Source organism: Sitodiplosis mosellana, unplaced genomic scaffold (assembly GCF_009176505.1).
Source record: "Sitodiplosis mosellana isolate CC-2019 unplaced genomic scaffold, AAFC_SMos_1.0 Smas_scaffold_6197, whole genome shotgun sequence".
Taxonomy (NCBI): domain Eukaryota; kingdom Metazoa; phylum Arthropoda; class Insecta; order Diptera; family Cecidomyiidae; genus Sitodiplosis; species Sitodiplosis mosellana.
The window spans coordinates 8,833,031-8,854,642 of NW_022601438.1; the positions used below are offsets into that span (position 1 = coordinate 8,833,031).

Sequence of the window (21,612 nt, forward strand, 5' to 3'; positions counted from 1 at the left end):
TGATTTTGAGGACGACATTCCTTCAATTTTTCTGGAAGATGACACTCAAAATTTGGTACGAAAATAAAATCGCGTTTCTTACAAATCGCATTAACATTGTTTGCAATTTGAAAAGAGATTTTTGTCGAGAAAAAAAAATTCGAGTTCAATTTCAAGATAAGTGCGCTATTTTATTCAAACAGCGTTGTGCCCATGTGCGATTTGTTGAGATGCTACCAGCACACTCACTCGCTTATATTGAATCATATCAAGCAGAAATATAGTTACAACCACATTGCAACAACTTTCGACGTACCCAAAGGACTTGTACATGTGGAATAGATCGGCACCAATACGGAACTATATAGTGAACGAATTTGAAGAAAAGTGTTGCCCCGTGCTCAAGTTGGAAATGAGTTCGTTTCTTGGTGAATGCGAAGGGTGCAGCAACAGCAGCAGCAGGCCGACGTACTAACAACCTGCAGCTATAGTGGGGGAGTACAAGTGTAAAACTTTCGTGGCAACCCGAACTTTGTACCAAGAATGCAAAGGTCACATGCTATTCGCATTATTCCATGCGTTGAAATATGATTCCATCGCGCGATATTTGGTCTCAACACTTGTGTCCCTTTTTCGTTCTGTTCACCCTCCGTCGCTTCCTCACCTTTGCATTTCTGTCTCTTATATCCACAAGGATCGTCGGGTTTTCTATTTTTGTTCCCCCTTTTTTTCGCTTTCAGCGTGTTCGTTTCTCTTTTGGGGTAGTTTTGTGTATATACTAGTGTGTATGTGTGTGTGTGTGATGTATGAATTATGCGTTTATTCCACGTTTTATCTACTGTTTGCTCGTGTATTTCAGTTTGAAAGAATTTATAGAACGGTTGAACAATGATGACATGATGATGCTGCAATTCCAAATTGTGAGATAAACGAAAATAAATTTTGACAAAATTATTGGGTGTTTTATCACACTTCCGTTATTCGCTCATATTTTTTTTCATCGGCAAACATCTCTCCTTTGGGTGCGATCGATTCTACTTGAAAATTAATTTTCATGCCATTTCTCCACTCTCCGAATGGCGAAATTGAGACATTGTCGAATGATTTCCTTCCGTAGCCGTACGGGTGCGGGAGCGGCAACGCGTTTCGAAGGATCAATTGGCTGTGATCGGGTAATAAACATAACACGGTCATTTGGATTGCATGTAATCCAAAATACGAAAATTGCGAAAATGTGATTTGTTTCGTGTGATTTTGGCCTGGCTTTGTGTTTTGGGTCATATTATTCTAAGCCAATAATTGTATGTTTATGGATGATATTCGATGATTGACGACGAATACAAACAATTCAGGCTCGTGCCCGTTAAAACCGACAGCCATTTCAAGTGATTGAGAGAGCTTTTGCCTTGAAAAGCGCGTGTAACCATCGAAAGAGATCACAAACGAAATAAAAGTAGCCACATTAAAGCGCGAAGCAGCCATGGAATTGTTTGCGTATTTGACGGAATACAAAAGGCACAAGCAACAACAGCAACCAAAAACCCATCAAAAGCGAGTGAGTGAAAGAGAGAGAGAGCAATGCGGGAGTTGAAACAATTTTTTTTTATGAGAATTTGATTTTATCTGCCATAGATGTGTTCGTGTTAGCGCGCTTGTTCCGCGTGTGCCAATGCCACAGTCGAAAGTGTATGTATATATGTGTGTCTGTTGTATGCTGTGTGTGGTACACACGCCCGTAATCTCTATGATAATATTGCCCATTTTCGCCAACCGCCCCAAAAAAGCGGCACCGAACAAAAGGCATTACATTGTGATATGATTTTTTGGTGGTTTTTATTTCGGTTTGTTAGCGCCGAGAGTGTCGTGGCACTTTTCCTTTTTCTTTATTGTTTGTTTGTTTGTTATCTTAACAATATCTCATTGTTTATCGCATATTCTCTTTGAAGCTATCTCGCACTCGCTGTGTCTCTCTGTCGGTTTCGCATTTTTCGACTGTGCACCGTATCTCTGAATAAGCGTGCGTGCGTGCGCGCGCTCGCTCTTCTAGTCGGTCGTCTTCAATTTGTTTTTCGGCTTTTTTCTTTCTCCCCAATTTTTCTCTTTGTTTCATTCATCTTTTTTTCTCAGGGTGCACAAATTCTTTTTTAATGCTATGACGCCGCTATTTCTATGCGAAAATGCTATATTTTGTGGTATAAAGCATGTGGTTGACTTGTGCTGTAGATTTGGATTTTCATTCTCCCAACCGAACGAAGCACATACACACAAAGAGGGCTCGCGTGCATGCCCACGCTCACGCTCAAACTCACAACGACAACAATGGCAACGAAAGCAACAAACAAGCGATAATATTTAAAGTAAACTGTTTCGGCACAGCATTCAGCATGTTTGAGATCTCTTTTGTGCACGCGCTCCATTTCTAAGGAACTAAAGAAGATAACTAAACAACTTCTACTTTATTCCACTGTTATTTTCCATTTATTTGCTAACGCTAAAATACCACTTCAAAAGCTGTCTTCGTTTTTTTCTTGCCTCCTTCTTGTTTGTTTGCCTTGTTCTGTTTTTTGTTTCACTTTTCGCTCAGTTATTTGTTCTAATCATATTCATTGATGCTTTAGATGTGCTTTACATCTTTTGCATCTTTCAGATGCCGATTTTAGTGTTGCTCTCTGTCTCATTACTTTATCACCATTTAGATTGTACACACAATCTAAGCATGCTTTTTATGCGACGCGTCAAACCATCTTCTAATGGGATACGAAGAGATTTCATGAGAGAGATTTGAGATGGGCGAATTTTCAAATGATTTTCAACTCAAAGCGAAACACTGTCTCAATTTCATTGAGATTACTCTTCATTACCAAATTAACATTCAAACAGCTAAAGACAACTTTCAAGTTTCATATTATCGAGAGCATGTTGTTTATACATGATCCAACTAGCAAATTGAATTAAATTTAATCAAATCGAATTAAATGCGAAGCATCGCAAAATTAATCGGTTTTTACGTCTTCATTTTCTATCTAATCTTCATGGTGTACTTCGATTTATCGGTCTCATTCACATGTTGTGCGAATCGTATACCAGTCATGTCTTCCTCCCTCTCCCCCGTTCTCTCTCTCCCGTATCGTAATGGATGTTGTACATACAACATCAATCACGATGACATATCTTATTTAGGACATGGCAACTGATTATAGAATTGTGATCGCAACACCGTTGATACAGATAAGATTGCTTGCCAAGACTTTGTTCAGTTCTACGAACGGATTCAGTCGTGATTTGTTGAAAAACGCACATGAATGCGTACAACCAGAACGAATAATGAAGTTTTCAATTGCAATTTTAATGAACTTGAGCTTTTGTTTTGCTGCTACATCAATAAGTAATGTGCAAATCCATTCAAGTGACATCAAAAATGTAGGTGAACTTTTTGTATGAAAGAAACTTTGAGTGCATTCATTGTTCTCTCTTTTGAATTGAATTTTTTGTTTTACCTTTTTTTTGTTTCGTATACAATTATTTTTTTTCCTCGGCTAAAAATATGGTTTTATTTTGGTATTTATGTGTATGTGTGTGTGTTTTTCTGTAGGATTGTACAAAGCCTGCTCTAAATTGCCTAAGCTTATCAGATTTAGCTGAGACAGCGCAAAAAAGTCGAAAATGTTTTCGAAATGCTGGTGACGTGTTCGGCCGCCGTTTTGGCGCGAAAACCATTTTGATCGAAGGCCCATTTTCAAATGAAGCCGAAAAATCGATACGTGAATTCGATGATGATATTAAAATTCGTAGTTTTGCAACGATGTCAAAAGTGTTAAAGTCATTTTGCCACAAAATCCAAACTTTGCGAATCGATTACAAGCAAATCGGTCCGGATCAACGGTACAGTGTTGGTATGGAAGTGAACGAGTTGTGTTCAAAGTATTTAATCGAATTTGCCATGATTAATGTCGAAGCGAATGAATTGAGTGCCATGCAAAAGCCATTTCAACGGATTGAAAAAGTGTCTCTGATTGGATGGTTTGAAAAATTGGAAAATGAACATTTAACATTGGATGAACTATTTCCCAGTCTACGTGTTTTAGAACTAAGTATAGATGGTGTATATGATGCGAACAGTATAAATCGTACGATGCCATACTTGGAACATGTTGAAATCTCAAAACATCCATCACATTCCATAGATTTTATTACTTTATTCAATCTAAGTAATTTCTTGAAAATGAATTCACAAATTCGAGTATTAATGCTACAGCATCCAATAGTGCCGATGTTAAATGTGGTCAGAGATTATTTACCAAATGTGAAAAAACTCAAACTGGAATTGTCCTACGGCGAAAATTATTCCGCGTGGGAAGAAAATGAACAAATCCAATTGAAAAATGTGGAAATTCTAAATGTGATTGCCATATCGAATCAAGCATTGAATTTTATGTCATTCAATCAGCTCAAGGAATTTGAATTGCATTCCTTTTCCGATATGTCCGAATGGGTCAACTATATTACGGTAAATTTGCGAAAATTGCAAAAATTGTATTTATCAAGGGGCACATTGAATGCACATCATATGGAAAGCCTCATTGGACAACTACCACATTTGAGGGAATTGAATGCAACTTTCGATTTGGATGTCGAGACTGAAACTATATTTAAATTGGTGAACGGTAGTAAACAATTGAAAAGCATACATTTGCAAATTTCAAATGAAATATACGATGAACTGCAGCAACGACTTGAAAATAATGACTGGACAGAAAGCAATAAAATCGATGAAACGGACACACTTCTAAGCTCATGGTTATCGTATGAGAGGTGAAGTATGCATGAAAATCGAACCATTCAATACATCGCATTATTGCGCTCATTTTATTTTCAGGCTAGTGCAAGATGAGGAACTAGATGAGGACGAGAAAGAGGAAGATGAAGGGCAGACAAGCAACTTTTTCAACAGCATATTTCAATTCATCAACAATAATAAATTGATGGTAGCTTACATATGCGCAATATCAATTGCACTATGCGTTGTACTAAGTCTGCGGTTATTCAACTGTAAACGGAATCCCAGTATGAAAAATGCTCTCCAAGACAAATAACGTAGATAATTGTGTGTTAATTCTACTTCTGATGTCACCATTTGCGGTGCTTGAGGCAAGCTCACATGGGCTTGTCATCATCTATTGCAGTGTTTGGAAATAATTGAATCAAATAATAAAAGAAAACACGAAAAAGAAGGAAAGACGAACAACAACAAGAAGTAGACGTTTCAAAGAAGCAAAGCTTATTTATCATGTCACAATTCTGAACCTGGTACCATAAAAGAAAAGACAAACAATTATGAGTCTGAAACAATAATAATGGAAGGAGTCTGTGTAATTCGTGGTGTTTCAAACATTCACGAAGAAAATAAAAATAAAAATCCAACGTTGTTCGTGTACATTTCCATTTTAATCATTTTGATTTTTTTTCGGTTAATGAAAATGAAGAGGTGGTAAAGAACAATTTCATTTGTCTTTATCACTGAGCCCCAATATCATGATGCATTTTCGCTGACCTGGAAAAAAAATCGGCACAGATGAATATGCAAATAAAACCATCGTCATTCGAATGGCTTTACTTGAATAACTTCCATTTGGTTCGTCATGCAAAGAGGTGAATTGATTTCTACGCAAGTAAACTTCAAAGAAGAAAAAAAAAACGTTAATCCAAAATTTTTGATTATGATATGTTATTTGAGAACTTTTCTTTACGGATTTTGTTTTTCATATTCTTGAAAGAGTTTTACCTAAATCAAATTATTTTTATCGTGTGGAACGTAATTGGTTTCAATGGAATTAGTTGAAAGTTTTCTGCTCTCTTTTTTTCGTCGTCGTCGTGGTCGGAAGAAACAAACTGTCGTCATCCAAGTCATATTTATTTCTTTTTGAATAAAAAACTATTTTTGTTTGTGACGGATATGTACTTTGATTGCGGTGGAAAGAATGGGCGCATCTTCGGTGGTTGAAATTTACAAGACGATTCGCTCCGGTGGAAAAAGGTCTCGATTTCGTCGTCTCTTTATCTCTTTCGGTCTTGATTTGGTATTCAAGTTGGAGGAGTCTTCAAATTGAAAGCGAATTAACATGTAATGTATTGAGGGAAATGGCTTGAAATCAACGGAATTTTGATGTGACTTCAAGAATGAATAAAAGCTCTTTCTCTTCATCTACTTCTCTTTCGCGTTCTCCTTTGAATCATTCTGGCGTGCCTGCTCTTTCGCCCGCAAACCGAAACCATTTAAATTATTGATCGTAATAATGACAGTAATTATTGATTGAAACGTTAAGAAAATAGCATTTGGCCTTATGGCATTGCAACGGCATGTCTATTTGTAATAAATATGTTAGGTCACGTAACATTTTTCGCTGGTGCTTTGTATATGTGTGTGTGTGCGTGCGTGAAGTAATGGCCTGTATGCCAGACGAGCAAGCTGTGTACGCGCCGCTCACACATTTCCGAAACGCACCGAAATGAGAATGGAAACGAGCACTTAGATAAAGTAATAACAGACAGGCATTCGAAAATAAAAAGCGAGAAAAAAACGAAAGAAAGAGAGAAAAGACGAGGGGAAATTATTGCTGATTCAGTTTTGATTAGATTCGTCAATAGAATTACAACGCCATCGTCATCATCATTGTCTTCGTAGTCATTTGTTTCGAGGCTTTTTTTTCTCAATTGCTGCTGCCAAATCATCTCAATGGTATTTCTTGTCTTTGATTCCTTTTTCATTTGATTTTTTTTCCATTGTCTTTTCTACTTTTTGTATGGTTTACTTTCGAATCAGGCTTGATTGTTTGATTGTTGCCGGGTATTAGAAGAAAATACACGCAACATTTGAGATTTATGTGCTCTGTGTTTGTTACCAATCATCTAGACATAGCTATGCATTGCCGACGACATGAGATAATTCACATGCGATTCGCTTTTCACGATGAAAAACGTCTCTCACCAGCAAAAACAAAGAGACCAAGCGTAGCGGAGATAGAGAGGGAGATGGAAACAGAGACGAGAAAACAATATAAAAGACTCGATGAATACCGAGAGAGAGAGAGGGAGAGAAAGAATGGGAAATGAGTGTCAGCTATAAAAAGCTGAACGGCTGGTGCTTTTGTGCATTATAAGCTAACGGACACCATCAAATACACGCACTCTCTCGCTCTCTTTACAAAGGCAACGGAGCACTCGCTCGCACCCCCTCGCACCCACTCTACGAAATCCATCTATGCTCTTGCTCTTTTGGAATGTGGTTTAGATTTACGTGTGACATTGTCGAAAAATAAAATATACGTCAACTGCTAAAAGTTTAAAAAAAAAGAAAAGAGAAATAGATGTGCTGGTGTTCACTTAAACAGATCAACGGATTTAAATTTAATCCATAGTTTTCGCATAGATATCCTCTTTCGCTTCGAACGTACACGACTCGACTCCCTACAACTTTATGGCTTTTTACAGAGTTTACAGTTCGGTGTGGTGCAGTAAATTCTGCCGTTGAAGCCACTTTTCCCAAACTATACAGGGCTTTACAGAGAGAGAGAGAGAGAGAGAGAGAGAGAGCTACGAGCGCGCGAGCGCCTACTCTGTGTTAATTTCATTTTATTTGGATACTTAAAAAATTTCTTTGACATTTTGTCTGGAGTTAGCCTGGCCCTAACTCCATTAAATATTCCTCATATTCCGCATTTACGCGCACGCAATTGCACGCGGGCATAGAGACAGAGTCTATATCGCCCCGGATCCAGGCGATGTTTGTTCTCATCTCCATTTGAGAAAATTTAATCCGAATTGTGCGATTAATGCTCCGCTCGACATCGCTTTTGATAGGCCACTCACAATGATTATGCATACGCAGTACAAACTTCACCAGAGACAGGGTGCGATGGAGCCGCATATTCCAGCACACAAAAGCACAAACAGTTAATTCACGGGCTCTGTATGTGGACGCCGCATGTGTTTGTTGTCATTTCTTGTATGTTGAGAGTGTTTCAACTTTCTATCTGTTTGTGTGTGTGTGCGTCTCTCTCTCGCATCTTCATGCCTAAATTCACTTGGATTTGTTCGATGCTCTCGCATATATTTACATTTTGCTATTCTTATAATGACTGTTTTTAGTGCATCTATGCGTATTCATTCCTTTTCTCTATTTTTTTGTTCTCCCTCTCTACCTCCCTCCATCTCCCTTTTATCTGTGGTGCTGTCGTTGTCGGCATGCCTCATTTAATTTGCTGACATTTACTTCTATCGGTGCTTGGTTGCTTCTTTTTTATGGTTGTGCACTGCAAGATTAACCCAAAAATTAAGCGAAAATGATTCCGTCGCCATTCCAATCTCTCTCTCTCTTTCTCTCTCACTCTCTCTCCCATACAAACAAATGCCGAATCGTTTGAAAAACGTCGTATGCATGGAAAACTAAATAAAGCAATGATTGCGTTTAACGCTTAACAGGAATTGATCCTTAAGTTTCGATTGCGGGTTTCCACACCACCACACACATTCCGAAATGGTCGCGCTTGGCGAACCAACCACCCACTCATCCACCAAAAAAGTGAACATACATAAAAGCAGCAGCAGCAGCAGCAGCGGCATCAGCATCAGCATCAGCATCATCATCACAGTGTGAATATCATGTATAAGAGATGGCTAAAATAGATGTCAGCATTAACATCGCTAACACGGATGAGAAGGAAGAGCCCACTAAGAGAATGAAATGATTCAAAAATTAATTAAACGAAACAACACTATTATCCGTATCATGCCGCAAAAAGCCTTGAGTGTGAGACACTCAACTGATATGTACAAATGGTGCGTTGGGCTTGTGCTTAATATAATCGAAGCATGTATACGATGATTTGGTGTGTAGTGTACGCTGTTACGCACATGTGCCTATGTTCCGATTTGCCACGCAATCCATTACTCTTGTCTATATTCTCCAGCGTGTTGTAATTATTTGAACGAAACAATCGGACTGAGCCCAAATAAATCTCATCGGTGCGGCGAAAAGCATTTTTCAACTCCTACGAATTCCATTCGCATCGATCAAATTGAGAGGCGAACAACGCCAAATCAATGCTCGCTATCTCTCTCTCTCTCTCTCTCTGTCTGTCTAGTATCCAGTAAAGACTGACCCAAGCGAATTACGACAAAACCAGCAAGCAGAAGGCAGAGATAGAGAGAAAGAGAGACATGTGATTTACCATCATCTTACCAACTAATTCTGTTTTTCTTACTTACCTCATTCAATCCAACGAAACATCGATAAAACTGTCACTTTCGTTTCGACTGTCCAAGAACACACAGCAACATGATACTTAGTTTCTTTAACCGATGAGCAAGGCTTGAAGAATGGACTAAGCCTTGATGTTTCAAGAAAAGAATTTACGATACATGCGAGAATGAGAGAATTGTGGAGATTCTAAATTTATCATTACTTTTTTTTTTGGATACTTCACTTTTAATCTGAACGAAGAATGGAAATCCTTCGTTGGCCATTTCGCAGCCACTACAAACTAAGAAAATGGGAAAAAAAAGAAAATAAAACAAAAAATCTGTATATTTTTTTCAATGATTTCTTTATTCAATTTTCACCTTTAAACGTGTATATCGATTGATTTCAATTTTTTTTTTCTGTTTGGGTGTGCTTGCGTTTTGCGCGTGACATCCACACATTAGTGATTCTTTTCATCTGTTTTTCATTTTGTATGAAGTCCTTAGTAAGAAATATAATATTTTATGTAATTTGTTTTCCTTAACTTATACTTTTTTCCATTTCATTTTTGTTGTTCTTGTTGTTTACTTCAAATTGTAATTTTCATTTAATTCAATTCAATGTATTTACCACATAAGTATTATATGTACTTCAAATATATATATACTCATAGATTTTTATTTAGATTTTTTGTGTGTGTCTGTTGTGTGTTGTTGTTTAATTCATCGTCGTTTCATTCATTTCTTGAAATTACTACCATTTTCTAACTTATTTTCACTCATTTTGCTATGAATAATTTGGTACGGGCGGCGTCCGTTGGACAATGTATATATATATATATCGGGTATTGGCCGTATGGCGATGCACTGATTCTGAGCACCATGAAAAAAAGAACGCACAATACCTAATAGATTCATCAATGAAACATTTCATTCTAATTGATTTGTGTGTGTGTGTGTATGTAAATGAGTGTCAAAACAGTCATCAAATTAAGCCACCTGATATGCAATACCCGTCGGAATCGCTGCGCTCAAATTATATTTTGTGTTTTTTTTCTTCTTCTTCTTCTTCTTCTTCTCCTTCTTCGTTTATCGATTAATTAAATTTATTTGAATTTTTCAAGTGATTTTATTTATTTAAATTGTTGTTGTTGTTTTTTTGTCTCATGCAAAATAGGTTTGACGTCGGTGTTGTGGATTCGTTCATTCCTATGAACATCCACTCAATCGTGTGTTTTTTTTTAATTTTGTCTTTCCACTTAGTCTAGATGTTGTTCATCATTTATTTAAGTTTACTTTACACAAATGGATTGATCTGAATTTTCTTTATTTTTTTTTGTTGTGTGTAGTAAAATTCATTCAAATCATTTGTTTACAATGTGTGTTTTCATCTTCATTAAATTTATTTAAATAACTTCTTCTTCTCATTCTGTATCATCGTTCCAAGTAAAATTACTTTATATTTACCAACCATGTGGGGTGGATGGTGGTTTATTTAGGTGTGTCTGTGTATATGTGTTCTGTTTTCAGCATTCTTTGTTAAGGAAATGAAAAAAAACGATCACAAATGTTTCTCTTATTTATTATAAATATTTCTAGTTACAGTATGCGTACGTGTTTTTTTTCTTTTCTCTCATCTTCTTTTATTATTTATTAGTTTAATTATATTTAATTTTTTTTTATTTATTTGACAAAAAAAAAGAAGAAACATTCTTGTATTCCCTTCTTTCTTCTTCTTTTTATTTCCATTCTCATTTTTTTTTCTCTTTATTTTATTTAACATTTAAATAATATTAAAAACTATTTAACATTCAAAATACAAGTTTGCCAATTTAGCAAAATGTTCTGTGTGTGTGTTTGTGTGTATGTGTGCGGATTGCGATTCACCTTGTAATTGCGAGATTTTTTTGTTATCTGTTTTGGCGTTGAGTGGTTTGCTTTTTTGCTTTTGTTTATGGAATTTGGAAATTAATAAATTTCTATATTTATGTTTATAATATATAGTGTATTGTGGGGCTGTTTGTGTGTGTGTGTGCCAAATGCAGGATCGCAAAATCGAGAGTACACTCAAAAATCATCTATCAAGTGTTGATAAAACGGAATACAGGTTCAGACTCGTGTTCGCGCGCTCATTTTCAATTGCAAGAGTGAATGCAGTCACTATCACGCTGACTTCCGATGTTACCAGAAGCCAGCAGATAAAAAAGAAGAGATTTTTATTAAGTGTGTTTTTTCTTCTTTTTTTTTTCTTTTCATTCTTTCTTTGTTTCTGGTTCATTATTTATCATTTATCAACACGAAAATGAAAAATTCATTATCATTATTTGTTTTAGCTACAATATTAATCATAATAATAAGTGTCAATTAAGCGTTATATTGGGCTCAAAATATATCTGTGTGGTATCGTCACCGTGAACACACCCCGGGCGTGAATACTTTAAAAACGAAAAAAAAAAATATGGTTGTTGTCCAATTGGTCAAGATTGTTGGAATTATTAGTCGTCGAGACAACGACAAATCATTGTTTCTTAATTGGATCTTGATTGGAGTTCGATTTTTGAGCCAAATATAACGATTAATTGCAATAATAATGATAGTTGTGTTTTGTTTTCTTTTCCTATGTTTTTTTGTTTCTCTCTACAGACATTGTCTGATTTGGTGGAAAATTGTGGATTCTGGTTTGATTTAATTTTTTTTCTTTCAATCATTTTTTCCATTCAATTGCGCTTTGTGTGTGTGTGTGTTTTAAATTTTTGTCTTCAGATAGACTAATGTCATTACTATTTTTTTTTTCTGTTGGTTTTCTCTTTTACTCTCTCTTCGTTTTAAAAAAAAATGGTGTTTATTAAATTTTAAGTATGTTTTTGTTGTTGTTGGAAAGAAAATTGAATAATTTAGTTATTATTTCGTTGAAATGTAATGCAATAGCTATTTTACTAAACGAAAAAAAAGAAGAAAAAAAAATTAATGAAACAATGGAAGAAGAATTATTTTGAGATCATATACACGATTGTGGCAACGATAGTGGCCAAATGACGCGTAAATGTTTTTTTTTCTTTTTTTCTTTCATTTTGGAAATTTCGATTAGACAAGGAAAAAAAACAATTTCTCAAAATTCATGCCGAATTGTGCATGGTTTTTTTTTTCGTTTAACTACGGTAAATTTCGGAGAATATTTTCATTTAAATTATTATTTTCATTTTTTTTTGCTTACTAGCTGCAATTATGTTCAAATCTTTTTTGCAAAAAGTGGATCACAAAATTTAATGGAAATGCGACACAGAAAAGACGAGATTTTTTGTTTTATTGTAAACTTTTTTTCTTTGACACACACAAACATTGAATTTTTGACGATGCGATGCGGCAAATTCACTGACACGACGAGAGGGGTGCAAAATTCAAAACATATTTTGAATGCACCGGTTTTTTTTCTACCCGGATACATTGGGAGACCGATTATAATTGTAATTTTACCGAAGAAAAAAAAATTGAATTGCTGACAAATTAAATCATCTCGCTATGATATTTAAGTTATTGTACAAGCACACGCACAAAATTGGCTTAAACATGTGTTGAATATTCAATCGGTTTTTTCTTTCGATTGGTGTTGATGTTATGGAAATGTTTGAAGAAGATGTTACTGTCGATAGACACAGAAAAAAAATGGGAGAAGAAATGATAAGAAGAGATCATCAATTGGATTTGCGAAGCAGCCAGGAGTGAGCAAAAAAAATACGTTCTTTTTCATGGGTTTTCTTTCTTTCATTTTCGTTACGTTTACTTAATGAATCCTTTTGGCTATTCCTATCTGATTAATTAGTACATCGGCTGTTCTCCTGTCAACGTGTCATAGATGTGTGCTATTTTGGTTGCTGTTGTTGTTTCGTTTGGTTTATGTTTCGCGTTGTTTTAAAAATTAAACGTTCTATTGAAATGTAATGGTTAATGCCTTGTCGCATATGTACGCATGGGTGTATGTGTGTGTGTGTGTGTGTGTGTGTGAGTTTTCAAACAGTGGAAACGCAAACATGTTGCACATCTTTTTGGAACTTTTACATAATCGGTTTGTTGTTCGTTTTCGTAGTTTTGGTAAATTCAATGTGGTTTTTGTTTCCCGTTTTTTTTCCTTCTAAATCTTAATTGTAAGGTGTGGGTTTGTGGGTGTTTCTTGTCATTGTTTTCTCATTTTAATTACAAAGTTTTTGTTTTTAAGTTGGTTCTACATGCATCCACTTGTTGTTGCAGTTTTTTTTTTCTGTTGTTGTCATTGTTCTTTATTTGCATTAGCATTGTGTGGTAAATTCTCGTTCCTTTTCCACATGGATTCAATTACAAATTTTCTAGTTTTTCGCTGTTTTACAATCTTTTTTTGTTGTTGTCATATTTAGTCAATTCTTAAGTAGTTTTTTTTTTTCATCTTCTTGTTTTTCGTTTGCTTCATTCAGATTATATAATTTTTTTTTTTGTTAAATTTGTGGTACTATTCCATTTCTTCTCTTCGCATTTTCACAATTTTTTCCATGCTTTTCTTTTATTTTTGTGTGCTGTTATTACTTCTTCTTTTTTTACTATAATTTTTCCGTTCTAAATTTCTATGCGTTTAATATGCAGTTTTAGTCGCTTTTGTGCCATGAGGATGGAAATAGGAATGCTATTGCATAAAGTAATCTGGGGGATCAGAATCTTTCTCAAACCTTTTCGCCTCTTCCTGCATGCTTTCCTTTATTTTGAGGATAGCTGCCGATTCGTTTTGGTCCTGAAATTGTGTGTGTGGGTTGTGTTTTCGGATGAATATGTTTCAATATAGGCGAGACAGACATACACATTGAGCAGATATCACGATAATTGATCGAAAAAGATGAAAATCACAGAGCAGATGGAAAAAGAAACAGAGAAAGAGAGATAAAACAGATTAGAATTAATTGTGGTTTTGCAATTATTGTTTTTTTTTTGGTTTTTGTTGTTGTTGTTGTTGTTGTCTTATAAATTATTTATCTAACAAAAGAAAAAAAGATATTATCAGGTTTTTTCTGTTCTTTTTCGAAAGATAGAGATAGATCGAAAACAAAACTCGATCGCTTACATTCCGAGGTCAATAAATTCAGAAACCGAAATAAACAAATAAAACAAATTAAATGAATAAGAATTAAAAAAAAAATCAACGAAATTAATTAAATACACAAAATAGAAGAAACACATATATGTTCATTATTATGATTTGTGATATTATTTTGATTAATGCAAAGAAACAATTATTTAAGAGTGATTTTGTTGTTATAGTTGTTTGTGGTGTATGAAATATTTAGAACAAAAATTAAGACGTGTTGAACATAAACATAAAATTTTGTATTTGAACGATAGACGAATTTTGTGTTGTGGCAAAGCAATACAGGGGATAATGGACTGTTTCAAATGTGCATATTCATTCATTCTACGGCAATTAAAATACATACTAATAGTCAAAACAATCAAATTTAAATTGTGTGGCCTGCTTCGGTGCAGAATAATTGTCAAGCGATCGTGCAACATTTTTTTACGGATTAAAATTGACGCCAAATCTATACCTAATAGGTACCCAACATTTACGGACTTTTTTACTGAAAACTACGATTCTTCTATTGTTTTCAAGGCTCAAGATGATCAACGCACGGTGCCGGATTTAGAAATTGGTAGAAAGCAGTGCTGCCTTGTGAAATCTTTCTTTTACCGCCCCAACGTATTGAGTTTGCTACTTCAGATGCATGGCTTGCACGTGTCCAGATCCGACACCGTCACTCAATTTTTCTTCTTTCTTTATCAGGAAAGAGTGCTTTATCATGATAAAAATTCAAAAAATCAAAAATGACATGTTTAACACATTAATTCGTCGAATGAACGAAAAATGCCATTTGAATTGCATCCGCAATGCCTATATACCTGATATCGGATATAAACTCTCTGTCTATCGTTCAAATATGCCAAAAAAATTAATTTAAATACACACTGAAAACCTGAATGGGAGCAAGGAGAAAAAAATATATCGAAATGATAGCAATCGTTCACCCTGTTCTAATTGTTTTAATTGTTCTGCTTTCGGTTTTTCTTTGTTCTCAAAAAAAAAGGTAATTCATAGCAAGTAGCAAGAGATAATAGAGAGATAGAGAGAGCAAAAGAATGAGTTTTTCTCGACTTTTTTGTTTTAGCTTTAAAGTCAGATCAAAAAACTAAACGAGATCAATAGTCGCAAAAATGAATTTAAAAAAAAAAAGTTAAATGTTACGCCTGAATCAAGCACACAAACCAGACCTCAAAAACGTCAAAACGAAAAATGAACCATTTATTATTTTCTTTTTGTTCTCATACCGTATACCGAATATTTGTCGGTCGTTTAATGTTTCGGCTCATTTTTATTTAAAAGAGAATTTAGTCAGTACTTTTATGCTTGGTGTTTAATTTATGTTCATTTTTTGAAGAGAATATAGGAGAAAGAAATGGGAATCATCAATATTCATTCAGAAAGTCCCGTTGCTAAGAGAAGAATTTGTGTGATTCGTTTTTCTTTTTTCTTTTTTTTTTCACTGTAATCGTTTTTTTTTTTAAATCTTGTCTAGATGCGATTAACTAACTGGTTAATTCCTAATTTACCTTCGAAATTTTTGGTTCTTCTTGTCCTTCGTGGGCGGTAAAGAACGAGGTAAATTTGTTTATTTCTGCCTCTATCTCACACATCAAACGCGGCGATTGTTTTGTGTTCGAAAACAAAAACGAAAATGATCATGAAGCTCTGATTCCACGGAAAATGTGTTTTGGGCGCAAAAACAGTCCGAACAGTTGTCTCGACAATGTGAGAGGACGCACGGCACGCGCCAAACAGAGGGAGAGTGATCAGAAGAGAATGGCCGCCAATTTGTGAAGCTTAGACAACAAACATCGACACAAAAGAAAAGAAACCCAGAGAGAAAAGCCATCTTTATTGTTTGCTTACATTTTCGATCGGAATCTTACGCATATTTTCAATGACGGTTTCGTTTTTTCTTTCTTTAAAAAACAATTCTGTTTCGTGCATAAACGCAATTTTATGTCTAATTTGAAGATCTAATACAACCTCTTTGGGGGAAAAAAATCTACAAATACGTATGTGCCATCACAGTCGCTTGAATTCAAGTGATTCGGGGCCGGTGTTGCAATTCACTTTCTTTCTTTCAATCTTTTTTTTTTCTTTTTCAATCCAGTGGTAGCGTTCATTGTTTTATTCTCATGTTTGCTATTGGGTTCTGTGATTCTTTTTCTGTGATTTAGTGTGTATGTGTATGTGTATGTGTGCAATTTAGAACGTTCAGCCTGCCCAATTGACTTGGTCACCCAAAACAGCTCAGCTGTTTTCGGTTCGGTCTAACTCAAATGATATACAAACAATCAAAAATCAAATGAATATGTCAAAAATTGCATTGAAATGTGTGTTCGAGCTACGGTACATTTAACGATGATGAAGTGAACAACAGAATGTGATCGAAAAACTATAGTCAGTTGCCAAAAATTAATGTCATCAAATTGATTTTGACAAAACGAAAAAAATAAGAATGCATCAATTGAAAAACATAACAACTATAAATGTTTTCATTTGGTTTAAATCGATGTGTGACCAAGTGTATATGAGTGTGTGTGTATGTTACTCAAGTGTTTGTTTATGGTGTGTGGTATGTGCGAATTAGACTGTGTATGTGTGTCTGTGTGCGGTGCAAATTTGTATTTGATATTTATTGGATTGTTTGATTTTGTTTTTGTTTTTTGGCTTGTTTGTTTTCATTTACGTCGCTGTTAATGCCAAAAGCAATCGGACACGAAAATTGAAAGAATATACATGTAAAAAAGGAATCAAAATAAAAAATATATCGTATTTATTCCAAAAATTACAAATTATAAATTTATAGTACATGATTTTTGTTTTGTTGTGTTATCGTTTTTTTTATATCCATTGTGTGTCAAATGCAAAGAAAAAAATGGGACCGATCTAATTAATATATTGTAATTGTGTGTGTATCTAATTGTGGTTCGTCGTGTGCGAATTTCTGGGACGTGTGCACACGATGAACGGTGAAAGAAAAATTGCTTTTTTTTTTCTTCTTCTCTTTTAATTTTAAACATAAACTAAGAAATGAAACTTACTACCTGGACTTAAATAAAAGAATACAGCATAATTTAAACAAACAGACAAAAAAAGAACGGATCTAATGTAAAAAAAAAACTTTTAGTTTCTGTTTTATAAATGTACAGCATAAGAGCAAAAAAAAGGAATAAAAAGAGAAAAAAAAAAACTAAACAAAACAAAAGAAAAAGTATTTCATTTCAAATTTCTTCGAATTTTTCCGATAATTTTGAAACATTTATTTTTTCTGCGTTTCCGGCTTTGAATTCATTGATCTTTTATTGATTGCCCGATGGAAAAAGAAATTTTGACAACAAAAAAAAAGAGACAGACTTTTAAATTAACTGTTTCGAAGCACACACAAAACAAATACATACCAGGAAAAATGAACCGAGACTGTTATTATATAATACTTCTTCTTTCATTTCAAGAGAACGAGAAATGAATTTCGTTTTTGGATGAATGTTATGGACTACGTTTGTTTATTTGTTTGTTTACATAAAGTTGCTTGAATTGAATTTGATATCGGAATTGTTTCATTGTTAAATGGATGCCAAAGACGGAAAAAACATCACCTGAAAGATAGGAGATAATTCGCCATTATCCGAGATAACGTGTGTGAGAGAGAGAGAGAGAGAGATTGTGTGTGTGTGTATGTGTGTGTGAGAGAGAAATAGAGAGAATGAATGTGATTCGGACACCAACACAATTGCAACATATCAACTCTCTGTATACACAATTTCAATTATAGTTCTATTAAATTTTTGCTTGTGTTTTTGTTCATTTATTTTGAAATTTTCTTTCTCTTCTAAAGAACAAACACGACTAATTGATACGAAATTCATGTGCCAACTAAATTGATACGAAATGGCAACTTCAAAACACAAGAATGACAAAAGAACGAGAGACTACCGAAGACATCAGTTCGAAAACAAGTTCATTCAAATGAATTGAGCGTGAAACATCGAACGAATTATTTGCATTAATTTGACAGTTTCTGTTTAGCAAACTGAACTTTTCGAGTAGCTTGGGCATGGTGCTAATGGTTTGTTTGTTTTGTTTTTTTCAAATTTTGTTTGTTTGATGCGTGGTGCGTTTGTGTTTGTGTGTGCATGTAGTTTGTGTGTTTCTGAATGGGGTTTAAAAAAAAAATCATCGTTTCTACAAAGTTTTCGATCTTCAATTCGATTGGATGCTTTTTCTTTCGTTTTCACATCGATTTTGTTTTTTTTTTGTTTTTTGTTTTTTTGCTTTTGTTCACTTACGTAAATATTCTTATATATTCAGTTTTTTTTCTCGACATTTTCGAAATCAGCTCTCTAAATTTTGTGTATGTTTTTTTCTCGATTTTTTTTCATCTTCTTCTTGAAAATTCAATTTAAGCTATTTTCCGCCAAATTGTCTCGATAATCATTTCTTTTCGAATTTGTTTATTTTGCCCTGTTTTTTTGTTTTGTTTTTTTTTTTCGTTTCACAACAAGCATGATTTTCTGTCTAAAGAATATTGTGCGCTCCGTTTTCTGTTTCTTCATTTCATTCATTTTTCACTTGAACATTTATTAGTTTTTGTTGTAGCTGTTGTTGATGATGTTTGGCTTGTACTGTCTCATTATAATTTACTTCTTTTTTTCATTTCGTGTGTAAAAAAAATAATTCTCATTTTTTGTTTTTTCGTTTAAGCAAGTTTGGCTGTAATGCTCTCTAAATAATTGAATTCTATGATTTGTTTGTTTTGTGTGTTTGTTTGTTTTTTTTTTAATTCGATTTTTCTCAAGGAGGGATTGTTGTTTTTCGATTCGTGTGAGTTTGTGAGTATGTGTGTGCGAAATTCAGCAATAAAACTATGAAAAAGAAAAAATTGTTGGAAGACATAAGTTGGTTTTAGTAAATAAAGTTATCGACAAATCCAGATTGGTTTTGTTTTGTTTTTTTTTTCTGAATTAAATTTGCGGAAACAAGAAAAAAAATATTTCATAAGTGTGTGTGTGTATTTGTTGTTTTTTTTTTCTTATCAAGCAACAGCAAAAATATTTTCTTATGATCACAAATAGAAATATAGCAATTTGATAGAGTTGATGTTGTTTTAAACAGAGAAAAAAAAGTAGATCTATTGGCAGTTTAGGTAGGCTTTTGGTATATATATATATATATAGAAGTATATATATTGAAATTGTTCGATATTAAAATTAGTGTTTGTCTAAAGATGGTCGACTTTTTAGACAAGAGTGAAGAATGAAATAGAGTGTTGGAATTTCGATCATCAAGATTGAATATTGGGTATGGGATGAAAATTGGACATATTGTATTGTTCTTCGACAGAGCAGAAATTCTAGATTCGTTCTAAGATACAGCGAACAAGATGTATTTACTGTTGTTTTGTTTTTGCCTGGGGAGTAGCACTTATTAAGCGAAACCAATCACATATGCGACTAATTTGTACACCAAAAAAAATAAATAAATAGTAGAAGCGAATTATCCAAAAATCTAGGCGAGGTTTAGTTCAACAGAATATTACTCAAAATTATTTAAAAAAAAGAAGAAAACATTGATTAGAGATTTTGCAATAAGACAAAGTTCAGTGAACACACTTGAGCAACGGATATCGGTAACACAGGGGCATTTTTTTTTCCAAATCAAACAAATTCTCATGGTGGAGAAAAGGGTTTTTCAGATCGAAATGTACATGAAGTTAAATTGAAACGAATGCATACTGGTGTTTTAATAGCGCATTTGGATAAATTGCGTTTAGCTCGGGATATTTTAGTTCCGAAATAAATTTTCGTTATATTTTGTCTGCATTACCGATTTTACACATGCATGATCACTTTGCATTTGGTGTTAAAGAAAAGTATACGTAAGCGAATGACTATCATTTGTCGGATTTTCATTGTGAAAAACGTTGCTTCATTCTCTAGTAAGACAGAGTTGAGACAAAAAGAGAGAGAGAGAGAGGGAGAGAGGGAGAGAATGAGGGCGGAAATGAAAGAAAAATTGGTCCATTTTTAGTTTGTGTTTCAAAACTGAAAACAAAGCAACTTTTCGGAAACAAAGCCGTCAAAGCCCATTCACGCATTCCAACAATCCGACAAATGAAGCGCGTTTCAAATAATTGATACTGATTTCGAAAAACAAAAAGAAGTCTATTGGCCGCACAGCGCCGTAAGAGACCTTACACATCATGTTTCTGTTTACTTTTTTTTCTTCTTCTTTTATTAAATTTGTCAATTAAAAAAATAAATGGATCAATCAATATGTAAACTCTCTTAAAGTGTTTGGCATTTACCCGCCTTCCGATCTCTCTATTCTATAATCTTGCTTGCCCTTTTCAACTATTTCCTGTTCTTCATATTAGTGTTCTTTATTTTACAACAAATATTTTTACGGTAGTTTTTATGTGTGTTTATTGATTTATACAAATTACTTATAGAAAATGAAACTATTTAAATTTATGATATTCTTCAGTTTTGATTTTGTTTGATTTCTTTTTTTTTTTTAAACATATTAAGGAAAATAATACACTATATCATTAAGAGGAATTTGAATTTGATTTGTGTTGGAGAAAGGAAGTTCCAAATTTGAACAGAACAATCAAATACAATAGCAAAGAATATGAGTAGCAAATGAATAACTCGCGAAATTAAAGAAAAAAGAGAAATAAATTCAAAAGGAAGTAAAGATTTAGAACCAAAAAAAAAAGAATTCTTAATAAAAAAAAACCCGTACAAATCGAGAAAACAGAAATATCGTTGCATACATTAAAAATTAAGAAGAGTCATTAGAGATAATATAATTGAACAGTGTGTGCATGTCGGTGGACATAGAAAAATTCGAATTAATTAATTCAGTTGTTGGCGTATTTTTTTGTTGTTTCTTTTTTTTTTAATTGGAGTTTGGAGCGTAAAAATAATAAAGTGTGTGTGTTGTGTGTGTGGAGAATAGGGAATAATTGTTTTTTTTTTTGCGAGATTTTTTTTTTGCAAATGATTTTGTGGCTAGTGTTCAAAGGAAACTTACATTTTCTCCAGGCCCACCGAAACTGCTCAAATTATAATCGCCTATACCACTGCCGCTGTCTTCTCTAGGTGTGCCAGGTCCACCGTTGGCTGGTGAATTTTTCATGCCATCTAAATCGTTGCCATTAAGTACATTTCCCATTGAATTTGGACCGCCCATCGGCCCCATCGGATTTCCATCTCCACTCGAACCCATTGGAAACTCTTGTTTAAACTCATTCATCTGCTTTTGGTTTGGTTGGGTTTTGGTTTTTGTTT

General features: G+C 34.1%; 2 protein-coding genes across 19 annotated transcripts in view; one reads left to right on the forward strand and one right to left on the reverse strand.

The window, feature by feature from the left end:
* Positions 1-3,269: 3,269 nt before the first annotated feature.
* On the forward strand, positions 3,270-5,406 carry LOC129577119 (uncharacterized). 2 transcript variants are annotated; one of them, XM_055463583.1, is made up of 3 exons: positions 3,270-3,399; positions 3,572-4,796; positions 4,856-5,406. In XM_055463583.1, exons 1-2 carry the CDS (start codon positions 3,304-3,306, stop codon positions 4,793-4,795), a joined length of 1,320 nt encoding a protein of 439 aa, XP_055319558.1. In that variant the 5' UTR covers positions 3,270-3,303; the 3' UTR covers position 4,796; positions 4,856-5,406. The 2 variants fall into 2 exon arrangements, with proteins under 2 accessions (XP_055319558.1, XP_055319557.1); XM_055463582.1 differs by having other exon boundaries at positions 3,572-4,791.
* A 7,975-nt stretch (positions 5,407-13,381) lies between these two features.
* The window catches only part of LOC129577173 (single-stranded DNA-binding protein 3), a 32,152-nt gene continuing 23,921 nt past the window's right edge, over positions 13,382-21,612 (reverse strand). For 6 of the 17 annotated variants that reach the window (XM_055463771.1, XM_055463762.1, XM_055463769.1 and 3 more), the window contains 2 exons: positions 21,356-21,580; positions 13,382-13,972 (listed from right to left, as the gene is read on the reverse strand). In XM_055463771.1, the coding sequence (XP_055319746.1) occupies positions 13,868-13,972; positions 21,356-21,580 (330 nt within the window). In that variant the 3' untranslated portion in view covers positions 13,382-13,867. Of the gene's footprint in view, positions 13,973-16,968; positions 19,183-21,355; positions 21,581-21,612 lie in introns of those variants that run through there. The other 11 variants (XM_055463766.1, XM_055463764.1, XM_055463761.1 and 8 more) reach the window with 4 other exon arrangements.

What these genes read in the sequence shown, in the direction of transcription:
- LOC129577119 (XM_055463582.1), top strand. Translation starts at nt 3,304, where the DNA reads ATGAAGTTTTCAATTGCAATTTTAATGAACTTGAGCTTTTGTTTTGCT. An exon ending in ATTCAAGTGACATCAAAAAT is followed by an intron (nt 3,400 to 3,571) that starts GTAGGTGAACTT and finishes GTTTTTCTGTAG; the next exon opens with GATTGTACAAAGCCTGCTCT. An exon ending in TCATGGTTATCGTATGAGAG is followed by an intron (nt 4,792 to 4,855) that starts GTGAAGTATGCA and finishes TTTTATTTTCAG; the next exon opens with GCTAGTGCAAGATGAGGAAC.